This window comes from Podarcis melisellensis (assembly GCF_964234715.1).
Source record: "Podarcis melisellensis genome assembly, chromosome: 2".
NCBI lineage: Eukaryota > Metazoa > Chordata > Lepidosauria > Squamata > Lacertidae > Podarcis > Podarcis melisellensis.
In genome coordinates, this window is record NC_138529.1 from 103501707 (window position 1) to 103527606 (window position 25900).

The 25900-nt window shown below is 45.8% G+C and overlaps 1 protein-coding gene across 3 annotated transcripts in view; it reads right to left on the bottom strand.

Annotated features, from left to right (window-relative positions):
- LOC309365180 (uncharacterized protein) overlaps positions 1-25900 on the bottom strand; it is a 45438-nt gene that overhangs the window by 3740 nt on the left and 15798 nt on the right. Inside the window, exons 1-4 of one of the 3 annotated variants that reach the window (XM_081903390.1) lie at positions 6484-6609; positions 5554-5661; positions 5235-5392; positions 1340-1437 (exon numbers count right to left, since the gene is read on the bottom strand). In XM_081903390.1, coding sequence (XP_081759516.1) covers positions 1340-1437; positions 5235-5386 — 250 coding nt within the window. In that variant the 5' untranslated portion in view covers positions 5387-5392; positions 5554-5661; positions 6484-6609. Of the gene's footprint in view, positions 1-1339; positions 1438-5234; positions 5393-5553; positions 5662-6483; positions 6610-25900 lie in introns of those variants that run through there. The other 2 variants (XM_081903389.1, XR_014165928.1) reach the window with 2 other exon arrangements.

Here is a 25900-nt window from a genome sequence, read left to right on the forward strand (position 1 = left end):
AAGGGAATTTCAGGGGATCACCCATTTCACTGCTGGCCACATAGCTTACGGGCTCCCTGCCTGGCAAGCAACCAGGTGGGAGCCATGATGAGGGCTTATTTATACCCTGCCCATCTGGCTGGGTTTCCTCTCTTTCTAGCATCAGACAGCAAAGAGAAAAAAGGACAATAGTCCCACTTCACGGAACACAGTAACACAAACATCCTGTCTCCGTCACTTCCCACTCTGGGAGTCAAAACATATACCGTCATGTGATAGACAACAATCCCATGACTGCAGTCATGGAGCAAGAATTCTAACATCCTCAGCTTCCTTGAGATGTCCGATCAGCATGAAAGGGGAGATTTTCAGCCAATGGGAATTCTTCTCACCCTTTGTGCTGATTGGAGACCATCACAGTGAAAGGAGGAGAGTCAACCACTGAGGATTGGCTCCTGGGGTCACTCTGGAGAAGACATGAGAAAAGAACACAGAGAAGTGGCTACTTCCTATGTTCCAAAGATAAGCATTTAGGGATACCGAAAACACAAGGTACTTCAGTTTGACTGATTATTTAATTTGTATACTACTCAATACATTAAAAATATATCCAAGCAGTGTACAAAAGAACTGAAGCAACAGGCAACTTAACAAAATATTACAAAAAGACATGGTTGCACAGAAAAATGTGACATTAATACCAAGTTACTAACATATAAAAAATCAGTATCGGTTTATTTTTCCTTCTGACACACCCTCCCACTCAGCCTCTAGGTTCTCACTCAGGGTCCAAACAAATTCTTAGCTCACCCACAAAGGTCTCGCAATGAGAAGAGTGCCTGGAAACAGCGGGCATCACCTTAGTCTCTCACTCTGGACTTGCGTTTTATGGGCAAGCTCAAGGTGAATAGTATTTCCTCAGGCTGCCCACAGCTGTGTCCCATTCATCTGCACTCTTCGCATCCAATTCGAGGTGTAGCAGGTTTGTTGAGTTTCCTAGAGGGTCCAAAGGATGGGTTTCAAGGGAATGGTGGAGTGCAATGGAACGGCAAGGAAAACACAACTTTAAGTAGCTCCAAAAGATTCGGAGCCCTCCAGACGATTTGCCCATATATGAGCACAGAAAACAGATCTAGCTGAAAGGCAACACGCGGAGATCAGCATAGATTTTTTGTGCTGTATCCCATCCTTATTATTGTTGTATAATATTGTTTCATAATCTTAGAAGGGAGAGTGACTGTGGGGCGGGGGGGGGGAGAGGAGGTCTGTGAGTATTACTTCTGAATTTGCCACTATACTACCGGACTGGGATGAAGAGGCAAAGTAGCCAAAAAGCTCCTATGAAGCAGCGTACGCTCACCTAAACCAGTCACCAGCAGGCGCTTCACCCGAGGGCTTACTGGCTGCTCCTTGGTAGGTGGACGCAGAAAGTAGGAGGCTCTCTCTGAGCCCAGCAGCCTGAGGAGAAAGATAACAAGAGGCCATGTTGTCCCTCCCTACTGGAAACACCTACCACTCGGGTTGAGTTTATTAGATTAGCTCCCTCCCAACAACAACCCATCCGAGTGTTTAAGGCTGGTGAACCTGAGCAAATGGGGCACTGGCCTACCAAATTCACTCTGCTCTCAGCCAGGTCTTGCCTGCCTGCCTTCTTAATTATAACCAGTCTTATGGGTGGCACTGCCTGGCAGATTCCTCCGTGTTGCCCCTTGTAGATCTCAGCAGCGAGAAGGATGGGGCCAAAATTAGTTGGCTCCACCTGTTATTGGCTCTAGCTCCACCTCCTGCTGTCTCCCTGTCTTCTGCTCCACCAGCCATCACTGCATCCAAACCATGATCAGAACCCCACATTTTAGATCAGGATTCATCATGTCCAGTCTGGGGCCTAGGCACTCATCTATGCTTGCCACATTGGTGTAGTTTAAAAGACACCTGCTTCTTGGGAGAAAAGCAATGACAAACCTAGACAGCATCTTAAAAAGCAAAGACATCACCTTGCCAACAAAGGTCTGTATAGTAAAAGCTATGGTTTTCCCAGTAGTGATGTATGGAAGTGAGAGCTGGACCATAAAGAAGGCTGATAGCCGAAGAATTGATGCTTTTGAATTATGGTACTGGAGGAGACTCTTGAGAGTCCCATGGACTGCAAGAAGATCAGACCTATCCATTCTTAAGGAAATCAGTCCTGAGTGCTCACTGGAAGGACAGATCCTGAAGCTGAGGCTCCAATACTTTGGCCACCGCATGAGAAGAGAAGACCCCTGGAAAAGACCCTGATGTTGGGAAAGATGGAGGGCAGAAGGAGAAGGGGACGACAGAGGACGAGATGGTTGGACAGTGTTCTTGAAGCTACCAGCATGAGTTTGACCAAACTGCGGGAGGCAGTGGAAGACAGGAGTGCCTGGCGTGCTCTGGTCCATGGGGTCACGAAGAGTCGGACACGACTAAATGACTAAACAACAACAACAACAACATATCCTCTAGATGCTGGTTTGATGATGATGATGACGACGATGACGATAATAATAATAATAATAATAATAATAATAATAATAATAATAATAATAATAATTTATTACTTATACCCCACCCATCTGGCTGGGTTTCCCCAGCCACTCTGGGCAGCTTCCAGCAAGAGATTAAAAATACATTAAAACATCAGTCATTAAAAACTTTCCTAAACAGGGCTGCCTTCAGTTGTCTTCTAAACATCAGATAGTTGTTTATTTCTTTGACATCTGATAGGAGGCATTCCACAGGGCCACGTTTGAGGCACGTTACCAGAGAGATGGCAATTTCAACCTGTTCACCCCGGTTCTAGGAAGGTTATTTCCAGCAGGCCATTGGTCCTTTCTGTCCCCCAGGGATGTGTAAGAAAATACAGACCGGATCAGACCATCTAGTCCAACTTCCTGTTTCCCACATTGGCCAACTAGATGCCGATGTTTCAAAGCCCAATAGCAGTAACACTCTCCTGACTGTGATCTCCAGCATTTGATATTAAAAGCTGTTGTTGTCGTTTTAAGTTTTGTATAAGTTGCATTGCTGCGCTAAAGCTAATAATCCATTTTTGAAAAATAGATAAATTGTTTTCAAAAGGAGTGAAGGGAAGAGCACAATGCAGGAGAAATATAAAAATGTAGCTCTTACAAGGGCAAGCTCTACCCTTGAAATGTTTTATTGTTTGCATTTGTTATATATTACTCAAACATGCTTCCCTCTCTGTTGCAAATTTTCATAAGGCGCTTTACTGGGTTTAAACAGGTCTGTTTCCTTGCAGATACAATATATTATTCATTCCAGTTTTTGATTAATGAGCTTCCCTTCGCTCCCCAACCTGCAAGCACCTCATTTTGTAATTCACTGTACACCTATTTTTAGTGAAGTATTGCTGATTCGTAAAATGCAGGGGCTTCCTTCCAGCCTCTTCTCAACCCACAACTGCACACTTAAGTCAGTTGATATCAGTAGGACTACTCATGAGAAAGTGCGTGAGGTTGGTGGGGCTCTTTTGGGCTTTTTTAGAGGTTGCATTTCATCTTAAGAACAGGTCTTCGAAGTGGCTAAGAAGAACAATTCCAAATAACAAACCCCATTTAAATTTTAAATAACCGATAACAGGAATAATAAAAACCTATTTATTTTCTTAGTACAGTAGATCTATATATCTCCAAAGTTTCTTCTGTCATAGAACTCAGCCCTGTTTAGGGAAGTTTTTAATGTTTGAAGTTTTATTTGTTTTTAATATGTTCTGTTGAAAGCCGCCCAGAGTGTCTGGGGAAACCCAGCCAGATGGGTGGGGTAGAAATAAATTAGTAGTAGTAGTAATATTACTCATGAGGAGTTGGGAGTGCAGCAACACCTTGAGCGCCACAGGTTCCCCATCCCTTCTTAAAAGCAAAGACATGTCCTCCAAAGTGCAACGTAGGAAGCCTAGCGTCCCTGGAAATTGTCCTCTCTAACCATAATCCATAACTTGAAAGGCCCTTCTGTCTGTCCCTCCAATGTATGAAGCATGTTTGGATGGAACTCAAGAGAGGACCGCTCTCCCTCCAAGGTTCTGGAATGCTCCCAGGTTCTGGAATGCCTTGCCAAGGGAGGCCTATCTAATTCTGTCTCGAGTGCCCTCCCACAGGCAGGTGAAGACATGTTTATTAGCCAGGCCTTTGACCATGATAAACCAGAAAGCGCTCTGTTCTCTTTTTGCTTTTTTGCATATAATTTTTATTAATTTTTCTCTTTTGCAATTTAAAATACTCATTTTAAAATTCTTAAGATATCAATGACTTCCCTTTTTCTCTTTCCATGGTTCATTTTGCATATCATAAATCCCTGCATATTTTACAAAAACTGCACCATTCAGTACTCTATTATTGCATCCATCAAAATTTATTTACACTGTTAAATTTATCTTACTGCTCCAGCGTTTTCAGCTGTACACAATTATTTCCCATATTTTCAATAAACGTTTTCCAATCTTCTCTAAATATATGTTCTTCTTGTTCTCTTATTTTGTGTTAAGTCTGCAAGCTGCACATATTCTCTCAACTTAAGTTGCCATTCTTCTTTAGTTGGGACCTCGCTCGTTTTCCATTTTTGGGCTAACAAAACACGGGCCACAGTAGTGGCATACATACTATAAATAACCTTTTCTGATACCTGGGAATTTCAGTCTGAATTATCCCCAGCAGAAAGGACTCTGGTTTTGGGGGGAAAGTAGGACACGGGTGGCGCTGAGGTGTAAACCACTGAGCCTTGGGCTTGCCGATCGGAAGGTGGATTGTTTGAATACCTGCGACGGGGCGAGCTTCCATTGCTCGGTCCCAGCTCCTGCCAACCTAGCAGTTTGAAAGCACATTCAAAGTGCAAGTAGATAAATAAGTACCACTCTGGCAGGAAGGTAAACGGTGTTTCTGTGCGCTGCTCTGGTTTCACCAGAAGCAGCTTAGTCCTGCTGGCCACATGACCCAGAAAAACTGTCTGTGGACAAACGCCTGCTCCCTCAGCCAGTAGAGCGAGATGAGCACCGCAACCCCAGAGTCGTCTGTGACTGCACTTTACCTTTACCTTTTTACTCCCCCCCCCCAATTTATTATGAATCATTTCCCAATACTCTTTTACAAGTTCACTACATATGAAAGAACGTTCCCTCCATCAGATCAGCATTCTGCTCTGATTCCTGTCTCTGACAGGACCGTTCTGTGGGGCTTAGGGCTCTCCCAAACCCTTGACCCAAGTGATAGGTCGCTGCTCACCTGTGGAGATACTGTTGATAGTCTGGCAGGGGACTGCTTAGAGCTTCCTTCTTCTGAATCCTTTGCAGGTTCCATCTTCGAGATCCATTGGAGTCGGCCCACCTGTGAGAATCTTTGGCATGGGGCCAGACATGGCCTGGATATGCCATCATAACCTGCTAGAACATCACAGGGATAAGAGCAAAGATTGCACCTGAACTTATTCCTTCCTCCCTGAACTTCCCAGGGCTGGCCTCTATCCCTTCCACTCGCTGCCCCCCTTCCCATTTTCTTCACACCAAGAGCAACCCCTCATTTGCCTCTTGGCCTTATGACTAACCTGCTAGATTCTGAGTTTAGGACCTGGTGTGCAGTCATGCAGCACTGTGGCATCCAAGCTCTTTAGGCTTCCTTGTTTGGGCTGTCACCATGGTGCTTTGCCTTCCACCTGCCTCACAAAAGGTAGAAATCAGAACGAAACCACTTCCACACAGGGAGTGAGGAAAGCATAGGCTGCAATCCTATGTGTGAAATTTGGCTGCATGGCTTCTTCAATACTTTTCATGTTTACCTAAAAGAAAGTCACATTTAACCTAGTGGGACTTGCCTTGGAGTTTAAGGGTGTATAAAAATTTGGATGTGCCATTTTTTGGAATTAAGTTAAGCTGAATTTTTGGATTTACATGAGTGAGAAACCAAGTATTGGCCTATGGGGTTGAAAATTAAGAATCCCATGGCTTCTCAAACACAGGCTGCAGACACACCATACATTTAAGACAGATTTAAAGCACATTTCTCTACTCAAAGCAACCTGGGAGGCATAGTAATCAAGGCTTTGTTCCCCTCCAGTCTACTTAAGAAGCTCAGCATATGAAGAGGCTAAGCTGGTTGTTCCATCTCAGCCGTATGGCTTTCACAAGCCATTATTGTGTTCCTATATCAGTAATTTAGGAATTTTCACCATTGTAACTAAGCAAAGTTTGCCTTTGCAAATTTTTCTGAATGCTGTATGGAAAAGCACATGAATCTGACATGTGGAGAGTTTGTAAGTAAACCATTTTTAACTTACCGAAGGTGTAATATTTTTTCTGTGCTTAGGGAAGAGTGTGGTGGAGTCTCCTTCTTTGGAGGTCTTTAAGCAGAGGCTTGACAACCATATGTCAGGAGTGCTCTGATGGTGTTTCGTGCTTGGCAGGGGGTTGGACTCGATGGCCCTTGTGGTCTCTTCCAACTCTATGATTCTATGATTCTATGAAAGTTTTGAACTTACCATAAGGCTCACCCAGAATGTGCAGAAGCAAACAAGTGCATGTTCACTGTACACAAGACAAGTTCTGCTGCATCAGATGAAAAGCCTGTCCAGTCACAGCGGCCAATTACCGGTAGATGGCTATGGGAAGATTTTGCATGCATTTAACTGTTAACTTTAACATAGTGTCCAAAAAAGGGCTTCCCAGTGCCTTTGCAACTTTTGCATTGCACAAGCCTACATATTCCTTCACTCAGAACCTTTCAGGGTTTTTTCCCCTACCCACACACTTCAACAGTTTATCTGTTGTTCATAACACCTTCTGCAGCTGTCACCCTAGTTTTTGCCCTCTGTACATTTCAGATTCTGAGAAGAAAACGAAAACCACCCCTTCCTGCTACAAAGGAGTTTTAAAAGTAGGGGATGTGAATTCTCATTTCTTCAGCTTCGGCTTTTGCGTTTCACAAGGCCTGAAGCGTTTCAGAGCTTGGGGGGGGGTGTGTGTGCAGGGAGAGCAAAGTGTTTTGCTTGGCCAAAGTCCTGGCAGGTGGTTAGTGGGGGCCCGACTGTTAATAATTCCCAGCTAGAATAGGGGGTTTGGAAGACTTTTGTTTGTGTGTGGGGAGGGGAAAGCCTTCCCCCCGCCCATAGTGGGAAGGAACTCCATGCGAGGAAAGCTTTACAATAAGGCACATTCAACGGCAAGAACGAGAGGAGATGGAGAGAGAGAGAAAGAAGAGAGATCAAGGGTGAATGGGGCTGTCTGATTAAATGAGGTCTGAAAGGAGAGAGCGGGCCATTCACAACAGGAACGAAGCCTTCACCGGTAACAACTCAGACTTAATCCAGGGAAGATGGGGAGGGGCGACGGCTGTGGAACTCCATGTAAGATTTCCAGCCCAATTCTGTGTGGGCTGTTGCTTGTTGTGGACAGCGTGGTGCCAAAATCACATCCACATCTCCCACAGAGGTGAGCTGGACCACCCTAATCTTGAAGCTACTTCTCAGGCAGAGGGTTCCACAAGGGCAGTTACTTTCCCGACTCTAACCCCCCCCTCCACTTTCTTCTTCCAACTAGGCCGGGCATGGCCAAACTTGGCCCTCCAGCTGTTTTGGGACTACACCATCCCTAGTAAAATATACTCAGAGTAGAGAGTGGATTTCATGCCCTTTATTCAGCTCATAGTGGTGAGGAGGAATGAAAGTTCCCCCATAATGTCTGCTTTATGTACATTATTTACACAATGGGCCCCACAATTGGGTGGCTCGTGTGGACCAATCAGACTGCTGCATTCTGAATCCTATTGTTCTAGGACCAATCAGACTACTGCATTCTGAATCCTATTCAACTCAGTACATAACATCTAGCTAACAGGACCAGTGGTCAGGGATGATGGGAATTGTACTCCCAAAACAGCTGGAAGGCCAAGTTTGGCCATGCCTGAACTAGGCCAAGACACTGTGTTGCCTGAGGCAAAGGAGTAGGTGGTGCCCCCTCTACTAAAAGTGACTGAAATAGCTGGATCTTTTCTGCAATACGTGCAATGGGGCTGCATTCTTCCTTACCCCTCACAGAGCTGCAGGTCCCAGCACCCCTAAACTATAGCTCCCATGACTCTTGGGGGAGGGGAGAGATGTGCCTTATCGTGTGTGCACAGCCTCAGTTGCACCCCCAACAATGTCTTCCAACAATTCCCAGCATTCCCAGTTCCCCATGTTCTCTCCATAGTGGCCTTCTTGGTAGTGGCGCCTGCCCTATGGAATGCCCTCCCCTCAGATGTCAAGGAAATAAACAACTACCTGACTTTTAGAAGACATCTGAAGCCAGCCTTGTTTAGGGAAGTTTTTAATGTCTGATGTTTTATCGTGTTTTTAATATTCTGTTGGGAGCCGCCCAGAGTGGATGGGGAAACCCAGCCAGATGGGCAGGGTAGTAGTAGTAGTAGTAGTAATAATAATAATAATAATAATAATAATAATAATAATAATAATAATAACAATAATAATAATATTATCCATCACCTGACAGTGCCAAAGGTTCTTCAGTGGTTTCCAACCCAAGGCAAGGTGGTGGAATTTTGACTTTTTTGATTCCAGGATGAAAATCTCTTAAAGCTACCACTCATAGGTCCTTGCGAATGTATGCAAATTTCAAACCAAGTACAGGTTAAAAACCCTTACCAAAATCTAGTGGAAAAATATTAAAGATGGAAATATTAAAGATGGAAATATTAAAATATTAAAGATGGAAATGTTCCTAGCCCACTTTTACTGTTTTACTGCTAAAAGTTCCCTATATAAAAAATATAAAACAATTTGTTTTTTTTAACATATATTTTTATTGAATTTTCAGAGAAAAGACAGTGTCAGCATAAAACATCTTGGGGAGCTGCAAACTGAAACCATGAGATAGACTCCTGAGAGAAAATGGATCCTCTCATTCCTAACACTTACTCAAAAGAAATCTTGCCTGGCTGAGACAATGATTATGCTCCATGCCAGGATTCTGGAAAACAGACCAAACCAAGGTTGTTAAAAAAAGCTTAACAACTTTTGTCTCCTGAATTTTACTTCTAACTCAGCAAAGATCTAGTGCTGATTTACCCATGCCTGTACAACAGCCAACATCTGTTACCTCAGGGCCTTGCCCTCCCTTAAAAGTATGCAGTTTGAAGTGATGTTAGGCGATAAAAGCAAAACTTAGGACAAAGCGCATGCAGACCAAATGGAACGGAGTAATATTTACGATGTGACCTGTGCCATCTGCTGGTTTTTGAAAGGAATGCAGATCAAACAACAAAACGTTGTTTAAATGTTAAAGGAGCACTTTCTGAGGCACTGCAGCCTCTGAACACGAGTTGCTGGAAATTGCAGGTGTTGTGCTCGTGTCCACACCTTGCAGGCTTCCCACAGGTATCTGGTTGGCCACTGTGAGACAAAACGTTGGAGTGGACAGGCCATTGGCTGATCCACAAGCTTCTTAAGGCCTCTGCAGAGCATATTTGTAATTCTGCGTACCACACTGTTGACTCCTCCTCTAGACTGCATCTTGGGAAATTTAGGGAGATGGCGCATGAAGAAGTTAGAATATCCCGAGAACAGAGCTGGTGTGGGAGAAAACTTTTAAATGCTGGAAGTTTCTCAGTATTGCAAGACTCAGCTGGTTATAATAATAATATAATAATAATAATTTGTTATTTATACCCTGCCCATCTGGCTAGGTTTCCCCAGCCACTCTGGGAGGCTCCCAACAGAATATTAAAAACACGTTAAAACATCAGACATTAAAAACAGAGAACACAAAAGGGGCAAGACTAGGCGCAAGAGGGTTGAGGAACCCAGCTCATAAAATGCAGGTGTCTGCAGACTCGGAGAGGGTTGCTGGGAACGTTCTCAGCTGCCTTGAGGAGAAAAATGTGGCTCACTTTCAAAGTTTGATGCTGCAGACCTGGCACACCCACCAGCCTCTGCCATGCAAATTGTGCCTGGATCACATCTGAGGCCCACATCCACATCATCATCTATTATTTGTACCTCACCTATCTAGCTGGGTTTCCCCAGCCACTCTGGGTGGCTTCCAACAGAGATTAAAAATACATTAAAACATCAGTCATTAAAGATTTCCCTAAACAGGGCTGCCTTCAGATGTCTTCTAAAAGTTCCATAGGGCGGGTGCCACTACCGAGAAGGCCCTCAGCCTGGTTCCCTGTACTTTCACTTCTTGTAGTGAGGGAACCGCCAGAAGGCCTTCGGTGCTGGACCTCAGTGTCTGAGCTGGCTGGAGCATGGTGCTGATAATGCCAAGGTTGCAGGTTCGATCGCCTTATGGGACAGCTGCATATTCCTGCAATGCAGGGGGTTGGACTAGATGATCCTCAGGGTCCCTTCCAACCCTACCATTCTATGATTCTCTATCATTCTCCGAGAGAGGTGTAGCAATAATGAAAGCCTTTGGGGCCATGTAATAGGTGCACTGAAAGAACTGGAGCCACAATATTTAATTCAAATACATTTCCATCCTTAAGCCCAGCAGCAAGTCAACCATCTATCCAATTAAAAGTGGGCGAAGTATTTTACTTGTGTGTCGCCTTTGTGTTTTGGTTCCCCACCGGCAGGCAACCTTTTTATTTCTTCCTCAAGCTCATTCTGGGAGCGGGGCCAGCCAACCTCTTCAGCAGCCACACAGCGCAAGACGACAAGAAGTAGTTACTCTGAATCCTGGGACGGCCAGTATTGTTCCATTCAACGCTCGCTCCCCAAGACTTCTTCAAAGAAGTGTTGGATCTTTGGGCTGATAACTAAATAAAAAAAATTAAGCTGCCAAGATGAAGCACATTGGGGGGGGGGGGCTTAAGATGGCACCACGTCAAGTTAAAGGTGGCGTTTTCACATGCAGGAGTGGGGAGAAGAGAGTGGGATTGCTCAGGCTGACCCTGACCTACATTCATTCATTTGAAGATTAGAATCGCCTTGGACCAGTTGCAAAGGGAATGACAGCGACAACTCAGGAAAGGTTGGCCACGGTTCTTTGTGCATCGGTGACTTCGAGACCGCATCTCTGCAATGTGCTGTACGTGGGGGGGGGGGGTCCTCTGAGCCTGATCTGGAAGCTTCCGTTAGCGCAGAATGATATGGCGTGATGGCAGCCAGCAGTGAGACCCTGTCAGCATATGACACTTCTGATCAGAGACCTCCACTGGTTGCCAATTTGGGCCAAGTTCAAGGTGTTATGATTGGTATATAAAGCCCTTAACAGCTTGGAACCAGCTTAACTGCAAGATTGCCTTACCTCACGTGAGCAGACTTGGCTGCTTCGATCTGCATAACCGGCACTGCTACAGGTGCCGCATGAAACTCAAATCTACCCTTGTAAAAAGAAATCTGGTATTTTAGTGTGGCAGCACCTAAACTTTGGAATTCCCTGCCTATTGACACCAGGCAGGCGCCTTCATTGTACTCTGTTTAATACCTGCTTAAAACATTCTTGTTTAGACAAGTCTACACGGGTGGCGCTGTGGGTTAAACCACAGAGCCTAGGACTTGCCGATCAGAAGGTCGGCGGTTCAAATCCCCGCAACGGGGTGAGCTCCAGTTGCTCGGTCCCTGCTCCTGCCAACCTAGCAGTTCGAAAGCACGTCAAAGTGCAAGTAGATAAATAGGTACCGCTCTGGCGGGAAGGTAAACGGCGTTTCCATGTGCTGCTCTGGTTTGCCAGAAGCAGCTTAGTCATACTGGCCACATGACCCGGAAGCTGTACACTGGCTCCCTCAGCCAGTAAAGTGAGATGAGCGCCCCAACCCCAGAGTCAGTCACGACCGGACCTAATGCTCAGGGGTCCCTTTACACAGTGTATAGAATATTGACGTTCTTTGATCTAGCTTTTAGCTTATCAATGATTTCAGTTTTTAAAATGTTTGAAACAGTTTAACACTGTTTTACACGAAGAAATTTGTTGGGGTTTTCTTTCTTTCTGTAAACTGCTTCGATATGTTATCAGTACTGTATATAAATATTGTGAGATGAATTTGGAAAAAAGGTTAGAATGGTGTCTAGGCCTGTGCAACTGGGGTACGTGTGAGGCGGTTTCCACGCCATTATGTTTCCCAGGCACTCTGAGGGAGCTAGGGCCTGCTGCCATGATCCCCACTTGCTCCCTCCTCCCCTTGGTGTAGCATCCCTGAATAGGCTGTATAAAAAAGGGCTATAGCCATACTCCTGTGTAAAGACCATGGCTCAGAATCTGTCTCGCGAGCCTGGAAAACATTCTGGCTTTGAGCCACAATTAGCGTATCAGGATATCTACTGCCGCAACAGCTTTAAATTCCATGAACTCGAAACGGACAGGTGTTCTGATTTTCTTTGGCCTCTGCTCATTTCTATCCCTTTTTACAGTACATGTTTCTTTTCCAGATGGTTATCAGCAGGGTTTTGCCCAGTAGATACACCTGTTTGCAGCAGCAACACACAAATAGAAAAAGTAGACTGTAGCCAGGGTCTTGACCACGTAACCTCCACCCACTCTGGCAATACTGCAAGGCAAACTGCTTTTGAAACCAGGAGGCATTTCAAAAGCAGTTTTGTGACATGGGAGTCTGCTAAAAAGAACCAAAAGGTAGTCCGAAATCTTAGTGGGGTGTGTGCTCCTACTAGAGCTGTGTAGATCCCAGCCTATAGTTGCATTTTTCCTTAAGTCAAATATATCTGCTTTCGAGACCCTATCCAGTTGAAAAAGCTTCTTGTGTTATTATTTTTGTGAGTGTTTTTAAACTGCTTTTGGTTGTTTTTATTATATTTTGGACATCGCCTTGGCATATATATATATATGTGGAAGGTGATTAGTAAACATTAACCTCACTGTACAAAACAGAAAATTGCCTCCCGACAGGAGGTTTCTTTGAAGGGGTTTTAAGAAAATGATCAATCATTATCAGCAGGGTTGTAACAATTTGTTTTAAACTCAGGAGCCAGATTTTCTAGGCACCAGCCTGGAAAATGGGAGATGGAACCTGAGTGAACCAACGTCAGGAGGAAAAATTACATCTTGTGGCACTATAATTTTATTATTATTATTACAGCATAAACTTCTGTGGATGAGAGTGCATTTTATCAGATGCGTGAAGTTGTCGCAGGTGTGCATGTGCGTCATATAATCTCTACACGTACAAATATGGGGGGGTGGAAATTGCAAGCAGTGAGGAAAATAAAACACATTTCTGAAGTCCACTGATTCTATTTATCCTATACAGAATGTAGAGCAACACTGTGGAGACATATGGCTTCTATTACGTTTCTGAGCACAATTCAAAGTGTTGGTGCTGACCTTTAAAGCCCTAAACGGCCTTGGTCTGGTATATCTAAAGGAGCGTCTCCACCCTCATCATTCTACAGGACACCGAGGTCCAGCTCCGAGAGCCTTCTAGCAGTTCCCTCACTGCGAGAAGCCAAGTTACAGGGAACCAGGCAGAGGGCCTTCTCGGTAGTGGCACCCGCCCTGTGGAACGCCCTCCCACCAGATGTCAAAGAGAACAACCACCACCAGACTTTTAGAAGACATCTGAAGGCAGCCCTATTCAGGGAAGCTTTTAATGTTTAATGCATTACTGTATTTTAATATTTTGTTGGAAGCCGCCCAGAGTGGCTGGGGAAGCCCAGCCAGATGGGTGGGGTATAAATAACATATATTTATTATTATTAATTATTATTATTATTATTACATTGGTAGTTGAGGTGAACGAACCATTTATGATGAGGCTGACTCAGCCACATCAACCATTATTTAATTCACCTGTTCACCAATATACGCCATCGTCCAAATGCTATCCACTTTAGCTGCCTAACAGCCTTAACACAGAGACAACTTCAAGCCAGTTTATTAGGAAGAATGATTTCAATTTTCTGGATTAAAATGTGTTTAGCATAAAATTGTTTTTCTTTGGCGATAAAGGTGTAAAAATAAAAAAACTTAAAATCGAAATAATTGGCTATGCTCTGCCTCCACGCATAGAGGCAGAGCATAGCCTCCCGAATACCAGTTGTTGGAAGGCGCAGAAGGGAAAAGAGCTCTTGGGCTCAGGTCCTGTTCTCAGGTTTCATCTGGGTGGCCCCAGGGAGAACAGGGATGCTGGAACAAATGGGCCGCTGGCCTGATCCAGGCTTTTCTTATTGCAAGCTTCATCAACATGATTGTGATTATTGCATTAACTGCAATGCAGCTACGACATCAAAGAGGCTATTACAGTGAGGAAACATACTGTAAAGGTAACATACTGTAAAGGTAAAGGGAACCCTGACCATTAGGTCCAGGTGTGTCCGACTCTGGGGTTGTGGCGTTCATCTCGCTTTACTGGCCAAGGGAGCCACCAGACAGCTTCCGGGTCATGTGGCCAGCATGACTAAGCTGATTTTGGCAAACCAGAGCAGCGCACAGAAACGCCATTTACCTTCCCGCCAGAGTGGGACCTATTTATCTACTTGCACTTTGATGTGCTTTCGAACTGCTAGGTTGGCAGGAGCAGGGACCGAGTAACAGGAGCTCACCCCGTCGTGGGGATTCGAACCACCAACCTTCTGATTGGCAAGTCCTAGGCTCTGTGGTTTAACCCACAGCGCCACCCACGTACCATATTGTTACCAGAGGACAAAACAGGGCAAATTAATGACACCAAATTGGAGGTTTCTTTATGGAAAATCCTCTGCTTACATGGTAGGAGATCTGGTAAGCCGTTATAATTTCACGAACGGTGATTCTTTCTAGAACCCATCATTATGGCGAACCTTGCTATTCAGATGCAATCAATGTGCTATGTGCTATTTGATTACATACTGCTTTGCATTCTGCATTTCGTAACTAAATTATTCTCAGTTAGTAAAGAGAATAAATTTTCACCAGCTTGAGTCGTAGAAAATCTTTTTCAAAATAATATGTGTGTGCCTTTCGCTTCAAAAAGAAAAACTTTTGCTTGGGGGAGGCCGCTGGACTGGAAAACCAATTCATTTAAGAAAAATGAAGTCAGTGACTTTGAAGCTTAGGAATGGAAATCAGGGAATTTTGAGACAGGGCTTGATCTGCCATAAATTGGCCAAACCTTTTTTAAAAAAAAAACAAAAAACACCTGCTCTCCCGCAGCAAATCTAATGAGTGGGAGCTGCAACAAAATGTTGCAGTGCAGAGTGCTCAGGAGCCCCCTTTCCCCCTTCACCAGTAAGCCAGTTTCTGTGGCCATTATGCCCAGTCCTCATTGGACTGCTTTTTTGGGGGGAGGCAGCCCTCCTTAGTTTCCCTCCCCCTAAAGAGTTTCTGCAAATTTAAGGGTTACCCCAAGTATGCTGATAACCCACACCCACCCTGCGCATGGCTGCTGCTCCTTGGCCTACGTAAGACACAACACTCAAGCCTGAATCTGAATCAGAATGGTGGTGATACAAGTCTATTTGCCAGTGCACTTTGGCCTATCCCTAGATGCGAAAGCCCAATGAAAGCAAATATCAAAGTATGTTTACCAATACTACTTGGGAGCCCCCTCATGCCTGAGGAGCAATGGGTGTACTTTTTATAGCTGGGGGGGGGGAATTATTTTCTGTTAAGGGCTACATTACCTTAAAGGTAAAGGGACCCCTGACCATTAGGTCCAGTCGTGGCCGACTCTGGGGTTGCGGCGCTCATCTCGCTTTATTGGTCGAGGGAGCCTCAAGTTTAAGATATTAACAGATGCGAAGGAAAGAGGGGGCTTTGCCCTGCCAGACTTAAGGTTGTATTATGAAGCCGCAGCTTTCTGCTGGCTAAAAGATTGGCTACTTCTCGAAGACACTGATGTGTTAGACCTGGAAGGCTATAACAACGCTTTTGGTTGGCATGCATACTTGTGGTATGATAAGGTTAAGATCAATAAGGCCTTTAAGAACCATATTGTCAGATAAGCAGTGTTTAATGTCTGGACAAAATATAAAGACATACTGGAAAATAAAACTCCAAGGTGGCTCTCACCTTTGGAAGCTAAGGCCTGGAAAAGACCCAATATGGAAGCCTACTGGCCAAAATATTGGGAACTGTTAGAAAAAGATGGAGATAATTGGAAATTGCAGAGTATGGAGAAAATGAAGGATAAAGTGCGAGACTGGTTACACTACGCTCAGATTAAAGAAATTTTTAAAAGTGACAAGAAGTTAGGGTTCCAGGTGGAGAAATCGAAGTTGGAAACAGAATTGTTAGAACCTAAGACTAAGGTACTTTCAAGAATGTATAACTTGCTGTTGAAATGGAATACACAAGACGAAATGGTTAAGTCGGCTATGATAAAATGGGCACAGGATATTGGGCACAACATTATGTTTGAGGACTGGGAAAGGTTGTGGACCACTGGGTTGAACTTTACTGCATGTAATGCTTTGAAAGAAAATGTAATGAAAATGATATACAGATGGTACATGACCCCAGTTAAACTTGCCAAAATATACCATTTGTCTGATAACAAATGTTGGAAATGTAAAGAAAATGAAGGAACATTCTTCCACCTCTGGTGGACTTGCCCTAAAGTGAAGGCCTTCTGGGAAATGATATATAATGAGTTGAAAAAGGTATTTAAGTATACCTTCACCAAGAAACCAGAGGCCTTTCTCCTGGGCATTGTCGACCAGAAGGTGTTAAAGAAAGACAGAACATTTTTCATGTATGCAACAACAGCAGCAAGGATACTACTCGCTAAGAACTGGAAAACTCAAGAATGGCAGATGCAACTGATGGACTATATGCAATTGGCGGAGATGACTGGCAGAATCCGAGACCTGGGAGAAGAAAGGATTGAAGAAGATTGGAAGAAATTCAAGATTTATCTACAGAAACATTGTGATTTAGTGGAATGTTAAGAAGGATGCTTGGTTATAAATAATTGGCCATCACTAAAATAGATCAGAAATTGATGATAAGAGAGATTAAGAGAAACAAAATTTGTAGGAGAATTATTTTATTGTATTTAAATAAGTGGTTATAAATTTGGAAATAAGATGATAATTTGCTTGACAAAAATTTATTAATGATGCAAGTGGGAGCGGGAGACGTGAGGAAGTCTAAGGATGTTATGAAATTTTGTAAAAACAAAGCAACACTGTTTATTATTATTGTATTTCTTTTCTAAAAACTCCAATAAATATTTATTAAGAAAAAAAATATATATTGGTCGAGGGAGCCGACGTACAGCTTCCGGGTCATGTGGCCCTCATGACTAAGCTGCTTCTGGCGAACCAGAGCAGCCCACGGAAACACCGTTTACCTTCCCGCTGGAGCAGTACCTATTTATCTACTTGCACTTTGACGTGCTTTCAAACTGCTAGGTTGGCAAGAGCAGGGGCCGAGCAACGGGGATTCGTTGCGGGGATTCGAACCGCTGACCTTCTGATCGGCAAGTCCTAGGCTCTGTGGTTTAATCCACAGCGATACCCACATCCCTTAAGGAAGCAGTTTTTCACCATTCTGGAAGTCCATGGCTCCCTTGATCAACTATATTTTTTTATATATATATAATAATATTTATTAAAATTTCAAAAAATTACAAACATAAGAAGTAATAAAACAAAAAATTACAAAAAACTGAAAAATTAAAAACAAATGAATTTTTCCATAGCTTATTTACTTGTTTCCTTGACCTCCTCACTCCTCCCTTTTTTGTATTCTAGTTCAATTAGTTAATTCAGAAAATCCTTTCCATCTTTGTTTTTATCTTAATCATTTATCTTAATATATTGTGACTTTGCATTCTCACCTGTTGACAACCCATTTTTACATACTCCTTTATAACATTACTGCTAAAACCACATAACTTCATTCCAGCATCCTTCTAACATTCCTTAATTTTGCAATGTTTCTGTAGATAGTCTTTAACCTTCTTCCAAACTTCTACCGATTCTTCGATCAACTATATTCTTTCTGCACCTCCAGTTACATGACCCTTTGCCTGCAGAGCCAGCAGCCCCTCACCCCTTTTTGAATACCCTCCCTTGTAGAGTGTTCCCTCAGCCTCCTGTCCTCTCCTCTCTCCTTGGGAGTCCTCTGGGCAGCTGCCACCACTGCCCTTGGTCTGTGAGCCACTTTCCAACCCACACACATGCCCCAAAGAGAGGTGCCTCCTAACGCCACCCCACAGAGGCCTAGGAAGAGGATGCCTCCAGCCTTAGTGGCCCGATGTAGACTGGCCAAAGGTGAATGTGAGAACAGCACCTTACCCATCTTGGGAGACAGCAGCGGGCACTGCCAGGCCAGCATGGCAGAAAGGCTGCCCTACGGTGCCAGGCACACAGCTCCCAGGCAGGCCTTGCAGACAGCAAGCACCAGAAAGGCCAGCGTGGCACCTGACTGCCCAGCCTCCCACTTGTCCGTCCATTCTCAACCGCAAAGGTTGGCAGACTGGCTAGCTGGGCTCCCTCACCCACTTGCTTGCTCATTCCGAGGCCGCCTCAGCTCCTGGCAACCAGCACCCGCTGGCCAGCCCCAGAGGCACCATTCGCTTGGGGAGTTTGTAGCCAGGGCTCCTGCAACAAACAACCACACAAGGCTTTGGGAGGCAGGGATGGGATGGGATGGGATGGGATGGGAAGGGAAGGGAAGGGAAGGGGGTAGAAGTCATTGTTGCCTGTGGTATCCCGACTATAATTCGAGGCACCCCAGGGTGCCACGGCACACTGATTGGAAACCATTGCCTTAAGGGTATAGTCTACCAGGGAAAGCTCCATACCATCTGTGGGAAGGACTGGTGCCAATGGACAGGCCTGTCCCCTTTGTCCCTTCTACCACCTACTGACGTCTTTCCTTCTTTCTATCCCTTCCTCCTCCTCCTCGTCAAGCCATCTGGTTGCCCATCCCTGTTCTACACTAGGTAAAGGTAAAGGGACCCCTGACCATTAGGTCCAGTCGTGGCCGACTCTGGGGCTGCGGCGCTCATCTCGCTTTATTGGCCGAAGGAGCCGGCATACAGCTTCCGGGTCATGTGGCCAGCATGACTAAGCCGCTTCTGGTGAACCAGAGCAGCACACAGAAAAGCCGTTTACCTTCCCGCCGGAGCAGTACCTATTTATCTACTTGCACTTGGATGTGCTTTCGAACTGCTAGGTTGGCAGGAGCAGGGACTGCACAACGGGAGCTCACTCCGTTGCGGGGATTTGAACTGCCGACTTTCTGATCGGCAAGTCCTAGGCTCTGTGGTTTAGACCACAGCATCACCCGCGTCTACACTACAGAACAGCAAAGCTTATCAATAAACCAGTGCTGAATTGTGTCCCTTCCAATAACACCCCATTAAATGTATCTGCATCTATCAATGTAGAATTGGGCATAATTCATCTGAGAAATCCTAAGCATTAAGGGTTTCAGAAAACCATCCCTTTACGTCCATCCATTGTTGCATGGAGGGGACAGGAAGGCTAATGTGCAGGGAACCTGTGGTCCTCCAGGACACCAGCTCCCATCAGCTCAGCCAGCATGCTCAATGGTCAGGGATGGTGGGAGCTGTAGCCTAGCAACAGCTGAAGAGCCACAGGTCCCCTGCCCCTGGAGTAATGGACCATTTACAGTTGTGTTCCTGCTTCTTATGATGGTTTCTTCCTCAAACAGGCACTAGAATTGAGGAGGAGCTTCTTCTCCCATGCAGACATGTGTATCAATTGTGGCTCGAGATATGTGAACTGGGGACCAATGAATTATCGGCAGGCTGCTCTACATTTGCCTCCGCTGCATGTGACTGATATTAAGAACACAATCGGGTAGTTTCTCTGCAACCCAAGACTCTCACCCCCATCTCGCCTCAGTTTTCAACATCTCCGAAGGACAAAAGGACTTTTTAAAAAGACAAGACAGACACAGTAAGCTGGGTTTTGAAGCACCATTTTTTATGTAGAATGGCAGAGCGGGGGTCATCTGCTACAATTCCAAAACCAAGGAAAGAAAACTTTCACTTCATTTAAAAAATAAAAGACAGGTCGGGGTTTTTTGTTCCCTTTCCCTCCTTGGTGAAAACATAATACTCAAAAAGTCGCCTCGCGTCACACGAGGCTGTTCCAAAAATATACAAACACTGAAACCGGGAACGGTGGGCTGGCTGCATATGTAACATCAAAACAGAGAACTTCAGAAAGCGTCCTGCACATAGAAATTGAATGGGAGAGAAATCTGCTCTTGCGAGGCAGCCAGGTGGTGTTTCAAACCCATAATACCAAAGTGTTCTGCTTGCTTCTCCTCTCACATAGTGCCAGGGAGTCACAGGTGAGAAGTAACCAATGGCCAGAGAAAAATATATGTCTATATAATGTTATATCAAGGTTTACAGCACGTTGGGGAAATGGCGGGTGGCCACAAGTTCAGGGCTGGAGATGAGATCCACTTCCATGAAAGGACACCAGGTTTGTGCTTGGCAATGTAGAAACGTTGAGAAGGGCCGCCACACACACACAATACCTTGTGCTGGCCCTGCCGTAGTCTGGCTGGCAGAATCTAGCTACTCTGCAGGCGGCGTCTACTAGGAAAGACAGCATCCGAAACACAAAAGACCAAGGAGAGAGTCGTGGTGTGCTACATAAATGAAGGCCGCCTCTGTGGCTCCCATGTCCTTCGGGCGCAAAAGGGTACAATTCAAAGTGCTTTGCATATGGAGACTGGCAGAGGCAGAGAGACAGCCAGGAGACACAGTGGTTTTGCAATGCCTTGTGTTTTAACAACTGTTTCCACAGACCCTCCCCGTTCCAGGCACTGGCGTAGCAGCAATACCCTGTCTGAGCGATAGGAAGAAAAACAGGGGGGAGGGATATTTCCAGACCATCGTTCTCCAGAGAGAGAGCTCCCCAAGGGCCTGCCTATGACATTTTAGCACTTCCGATCCCTGCTGGCACAGCCACAGCGAAGCGTTTCGCACGACTGGTGGGGATCGGTCTGGGTCCTGCAAACCATGCGGTGAAGGTGACTGGTCTTTGGCTTGCCTTCATCCACCACCTCCAATCTACTCTGGTAGTAAACGCATACCAAGGGAAGCAGGAAGGAGGCAGGTTGGCCATGCCCAATCGCCTCCCAACTCCCAAAGACAAGGTTGCGCAATGAGAAGCATGGGGATCACCCACAAAAACAGGGGAAGATTCTTAAAGCAACAGGAGCCCCTCGGAATCCTCACACATGACTGCAGGTAGGGAGGCTTCACAGAGTGGTACATGCAAAAGCTCCCTTCTTGCAAATGTCAGAGGTGGGGCTGGTCAATGCGGCCCCAATCACACTATGGGCATAGCCAGGATGTATGGTTTTTGGGGGTAAGACACCCACCTGCCTGGCTCGCTCTAGCAGATTCAGAATGAAACGTCCCAACAGATGTCTTAAATCGCTTTCTTTGGACCCCACGCTCTGAATAAACCTGTCAAAACCTTTCTACTACAATTTCTACTTTTAGTTAACTATTTTTATTTATTCACTTGATGGGGGGGGCAGCTGCCCCCCTGGCTGTGCCCATGACTCACATTGGAATGCGTGCACAGTTTGAGTGAGCAGGGCTACAGTCCGCCCGCCCCAAAGCAGAACTAGCCTGTCACAAGAGACTAAGAATAGGAGACTGAGCAGCTAAGTGTGTGTAATATCTTGTAAGTACTCCTAATCCCGCTTCCTTCTCCCAGGTGTCCATACCCACTCAGCCGCAGCATTTATTCACATTTATCGCATCCAGAGCCTCCACATGCCCAGCAAGCCAAGAGCGCATGAAGCATGTTCTCGGCTTACAAATGCATTTGCTAACTCCCAACCACAGGGCGCGCAGAATAGGTAATCCCTTATAAAATGCAAGCGTCACGAAGAACGGCTCAATCCGAGACCATTCGGATGCATGCTTTCTGGTACTGGAGCTGTGGAATAGCGTTGGACAGAACCTGGCCAGGGGCCTGTGCAGCCAAGGGCCTCGCCTGCCCCTTCCAATTGCCTCTCTCCCCCAAAAGGCACTCGATACCGTGCAGAAGTGAATCCAGCAATCACCTCTAAGTGAACAAAAGCCTTTCAAGCCCAGAGATCCAAGCATGCGAGGGCTCAGTCGACGACGCAAAAGAGCCATCCTGGGAAATCTCAAGCTGATTCAGCTTAGGAAATCACAGGGTGGAGGAACAGGACAGTGCGGACAGCTGCCCGGGACCCAAAGATGAAAGCTCTGAGTAGTCGTTGCCAGATAGCCACGTCGTAACCTCTCCTATGGGAGGCTGGAAATCAATACATACATCAATGAGTGACGTCGTCTCATGCCTAGCATCCAATGCATAATAGCCTTCTCCGGCAGTTAACTCTCTAAGGTCGCTTTCCCTAAAATTAATCTTCCCCTGTACCCAAAGATTCTTTTGAAACTGGGATGCTGGGGGCTGGCCCTGTGACCTAGCGGACATGGACGCATGCAAAAAAAGCACCTGCAGCTCAGTGGTAGAGAATCTGCTTTCCATGCAGAAGTCCCTTGCTGCAACCCCAGCATCTTCAGCTGAAAAGGAAACAGGGCTTGGGGAAAGACCCTTGCCTGAGACTCTGGACAACCAGCACCAGTCCGAAGAGAGAATACTTGGCAGATAGACATACAGGATAGATCTAAGGAAAGCAGATCTATTGTGGAGCTTTACCGCATGAGAGCGTCTACTCCAAAGACACCTGGAAACTGAATAGCAGAGGTTGCATGCATGAGCTGAGCGCTGGGCCCATTTCCCCATGCCCAAAATTAGGTGGCACTCTTGATGGCGGAGGTCTACAAGCACTTTTGGCACCAGTCCTGTGTTTAAGCATCCACCACAAGACACGGCCTCCCCTCTTAGCATTCTTTTAAGTAGCGAGATCGTTTTAGTTGAGAAAGCTTGCTACTGAAGCGGCAGCAACTGGGGGTCATCACAGGTTCTCCCCCACTTCAGCTGATGGGCATTAAGAGGCTGGGGGAATTCTTCCCATGCAAGAGACCATTCATCTCCTCGCGCTAACTTATTGCAGTGAACTACGCGGGCTTCTCAAGCATCAACCAGGGAGAGGAAATCTTACAGGCTAAGTAGATGTGACCATTGTAAAGGCACAAAAAGCTATCTAGATTCCTGCTTAAGTTTTCTTTAGAGTTATATCTTTACCGGACTAAGTGCCGGGCTAGTGTCTTTGGGGAACAGAACGCTTCGCTGCAGCAGATTGAAAACCTGTTTCCTAGAAGACCTTCTTGACCTCATCCCGGGGGTTTCCCCGAGCCTGAATGGAAGAGCTTTCGTCTTGCGCTATTCGTAAACTGCTTATGCGTTACACTACCCTTCCAGGCTAATTTAAACATTGCAAAACCAAAAGGAGAGGTTGAGCCACAACAAATAAACTCAAAATTGATGGCTTATCCATATAAGCAAACTGCCTGATGAATTTCCATTTAAAAAATCCTTTTCCTTTTCAGGCGAGAAAGAACTCTCTGCTAGTAAGAGCTGCTTGACAGTGGAACAAAGCACCTTGGAAGGTGGCAGATTATCCTGCATTGGAGATTTTTAAACAGGGGTTGGGTGGCCATCTGTCAGGGATTCTTTAGTTGTGATTCCTGTGTTGAACAGGATCAGACTAGATGTTCCTTGGGGGTCCTTACAACAGCCTGATACTATACCAGGCTGAGACCTTGTCTGTTGTTGTTAGGTTGTTGTTTTTTGCTTTCTGTTTCTTTTTACAGCTCTCAGCCCAGGACATTCACAGAGGGACTTGGTACACACACATGTACACATCCAGCCAATCTCACATTTGGTATTTAGGGCAAAGAGGGCTAATCTCCCTTTACTGCCTGCAAACGGGTTATGGAGCCTCATTTAATTGCTATCTCTGTTCCTCTTATCGAAACTTCAACTCCCATCAGCCCCAAGCAGCACGGCCAATGGTCAAGAATGTTGGGAGTTGCAGTCCAACAACATCTGGTGTGTGTGTGTGTGTGTGTGTGTGTGAGAGAGAGAGAGAGAGAGAGAGAGAGAGAGAGAGAGAGAGAGTTTCCCCCTCCGTGCTGTAACAACTGTTCCTCCCTTAAGAACACAATCCAGGTACGCAGAGTTTTGTGAGTTGGCTAAGAATTCCCTCGGCAAGCCGTAACTCCTCCAACGAAAACGACAAACCCTCAAGGGCACCTGAGCAGGTGGAAGTCACACAGCTGAAGTCAGGCTATGCTCCTACGCAGTTGTGAGTACAACAGGTGCACAAATCAAGAACCAAGGCTTCACCAAAAGCTGTTCCAGGAGGAAAAAAGTCTCCTCTAGAAGCAGATTTGTGTGTGTACTGACACACCCAACTGCCACCCAGTCTCGACTTTGCCAGGCACTTGGTGTGAGTGTGCGCACGCACACGAATGGCATCATCAAGAAACTTGCCCCTAGCACATTCCCTATTGGATGAGCAGAACAGAAAGGATTTCCTACAAATTCATTGAGAAGAACGCTCTTAAAGCATCTACAGCAGCTTGGTGGAAGGAAGGGGGAGGTCCCCCTGTTTTCCTTTTGCCCTACCAGCAAGATAAATACCTAACTCAGAAGCGATCACAGAAAGGAATGCTATTATCCTTTGGAGAGAATGTTTCCTGAAAGCAGCTTAACTGGGGCAGGCCCAAGTGCTGGAGTTGTAGTCGGAAGAGGCTAGATTTTCTCCTTGCCTCAACTGAGAGGAGACGCTCAAATCTAGAGACCCCCACCCCCAATGGAAAGACGCCAAGCAGCAACTTAGATGAGCCGCTGTGCTAAAAGCAAAGATTGTCCCAGCATAGGCGTGAGAAGGCAGATTTCCAGAATGATGGCGCTGGCAGCTCTGCAAAGTCAAGAGCATCTGCCAATGGCTCGTGGAGAAGTTCGCTCACCTTCCAACACAGTGGTTCAACAGGTTTAAAACAAGCTTAGGTTTGCAAACGTGGCACAAAGTTGAAGCATGCTCTTCTTGAAATACTGGAGGTGCTGGCAAGGATAAGAACCTTTAAAGCAGTGGTTCTCAACCTTGGGTCCCCGGATGTTTTTGGCCTACAACTCCCATAATCCCCAGCTCACAGGACCAGTGGTCAGGGATGATGGGAGTTGTAGGCCCAAAACATCTGGGGACCCAAGGTTGAGAAAGGCTGCTTTAAAGGCCCGCAGGCCAGAAGCCTCTGCTGTGGTTGGACTAGATGACTAGGTCCCTTCCGAGTCTGCAATGCTAGGATTCTTTTTGCAACAAGAATCACGCCCAGTCACTTCTACATCTGGCCCAAAAGCCTCTCGTCACCTTACTGCAGCAGGATACACCTGGGTACATTCAGACGCCCAATGGCTGTAGGTCAGACACACTAAAATGTCTGGTGGCAGAAACGTTCCAACGATTGCACTAGAAAATATTTATCATGAGCAGCCACAGGTTCTTTAAAAAAAAAAAAAAACTAAAGAGAGGGGAGGGTCAATTCCACTATGGTTTGCTAAGTTGCCCTTTGGAGAATAAAACACAGGACACAGGAAATTGGCTGGCAAGCAGAGCCCCCCCCCCAATGAACTCTAGATCTTCAGAAGGGGCTTCCACAGAGAGGCGCCCTTCCTGCCCACTATGGCACTAACTTGGCACTAAATTATGAGGCACCCTTTTCTGCTTGCTTGGGGCGTGCCAGAGGCCTTGGTCTGTCCTCCCTTGCCGCTTTTTTCCTATGCAAAGTCTCCCTATCTGGGGGCAACTCTCCTCCCCCAAAACCCCCTTTCCTCTGCCACTGCCTCATGGTCTGCTGGGATTTAAAAATCTGGTCAAGCAAAGGGACGAGGGCACCGGAGAAAGCAAACGCTTTCTCCTTCCCTTTCTATAAACTCTTCCGGCTGATGTGCAACCTTTATCCCCCAGTCAGCTCTATAAGGTGGTGGAGTGGGCAGCAAGCAAGAGTCAGCGGGTGGTAAAGGGCAGCCAGCCACTCAGATTTACAGCCGAGGGAGGCAACACTGCAGACAGGCAAAGGCC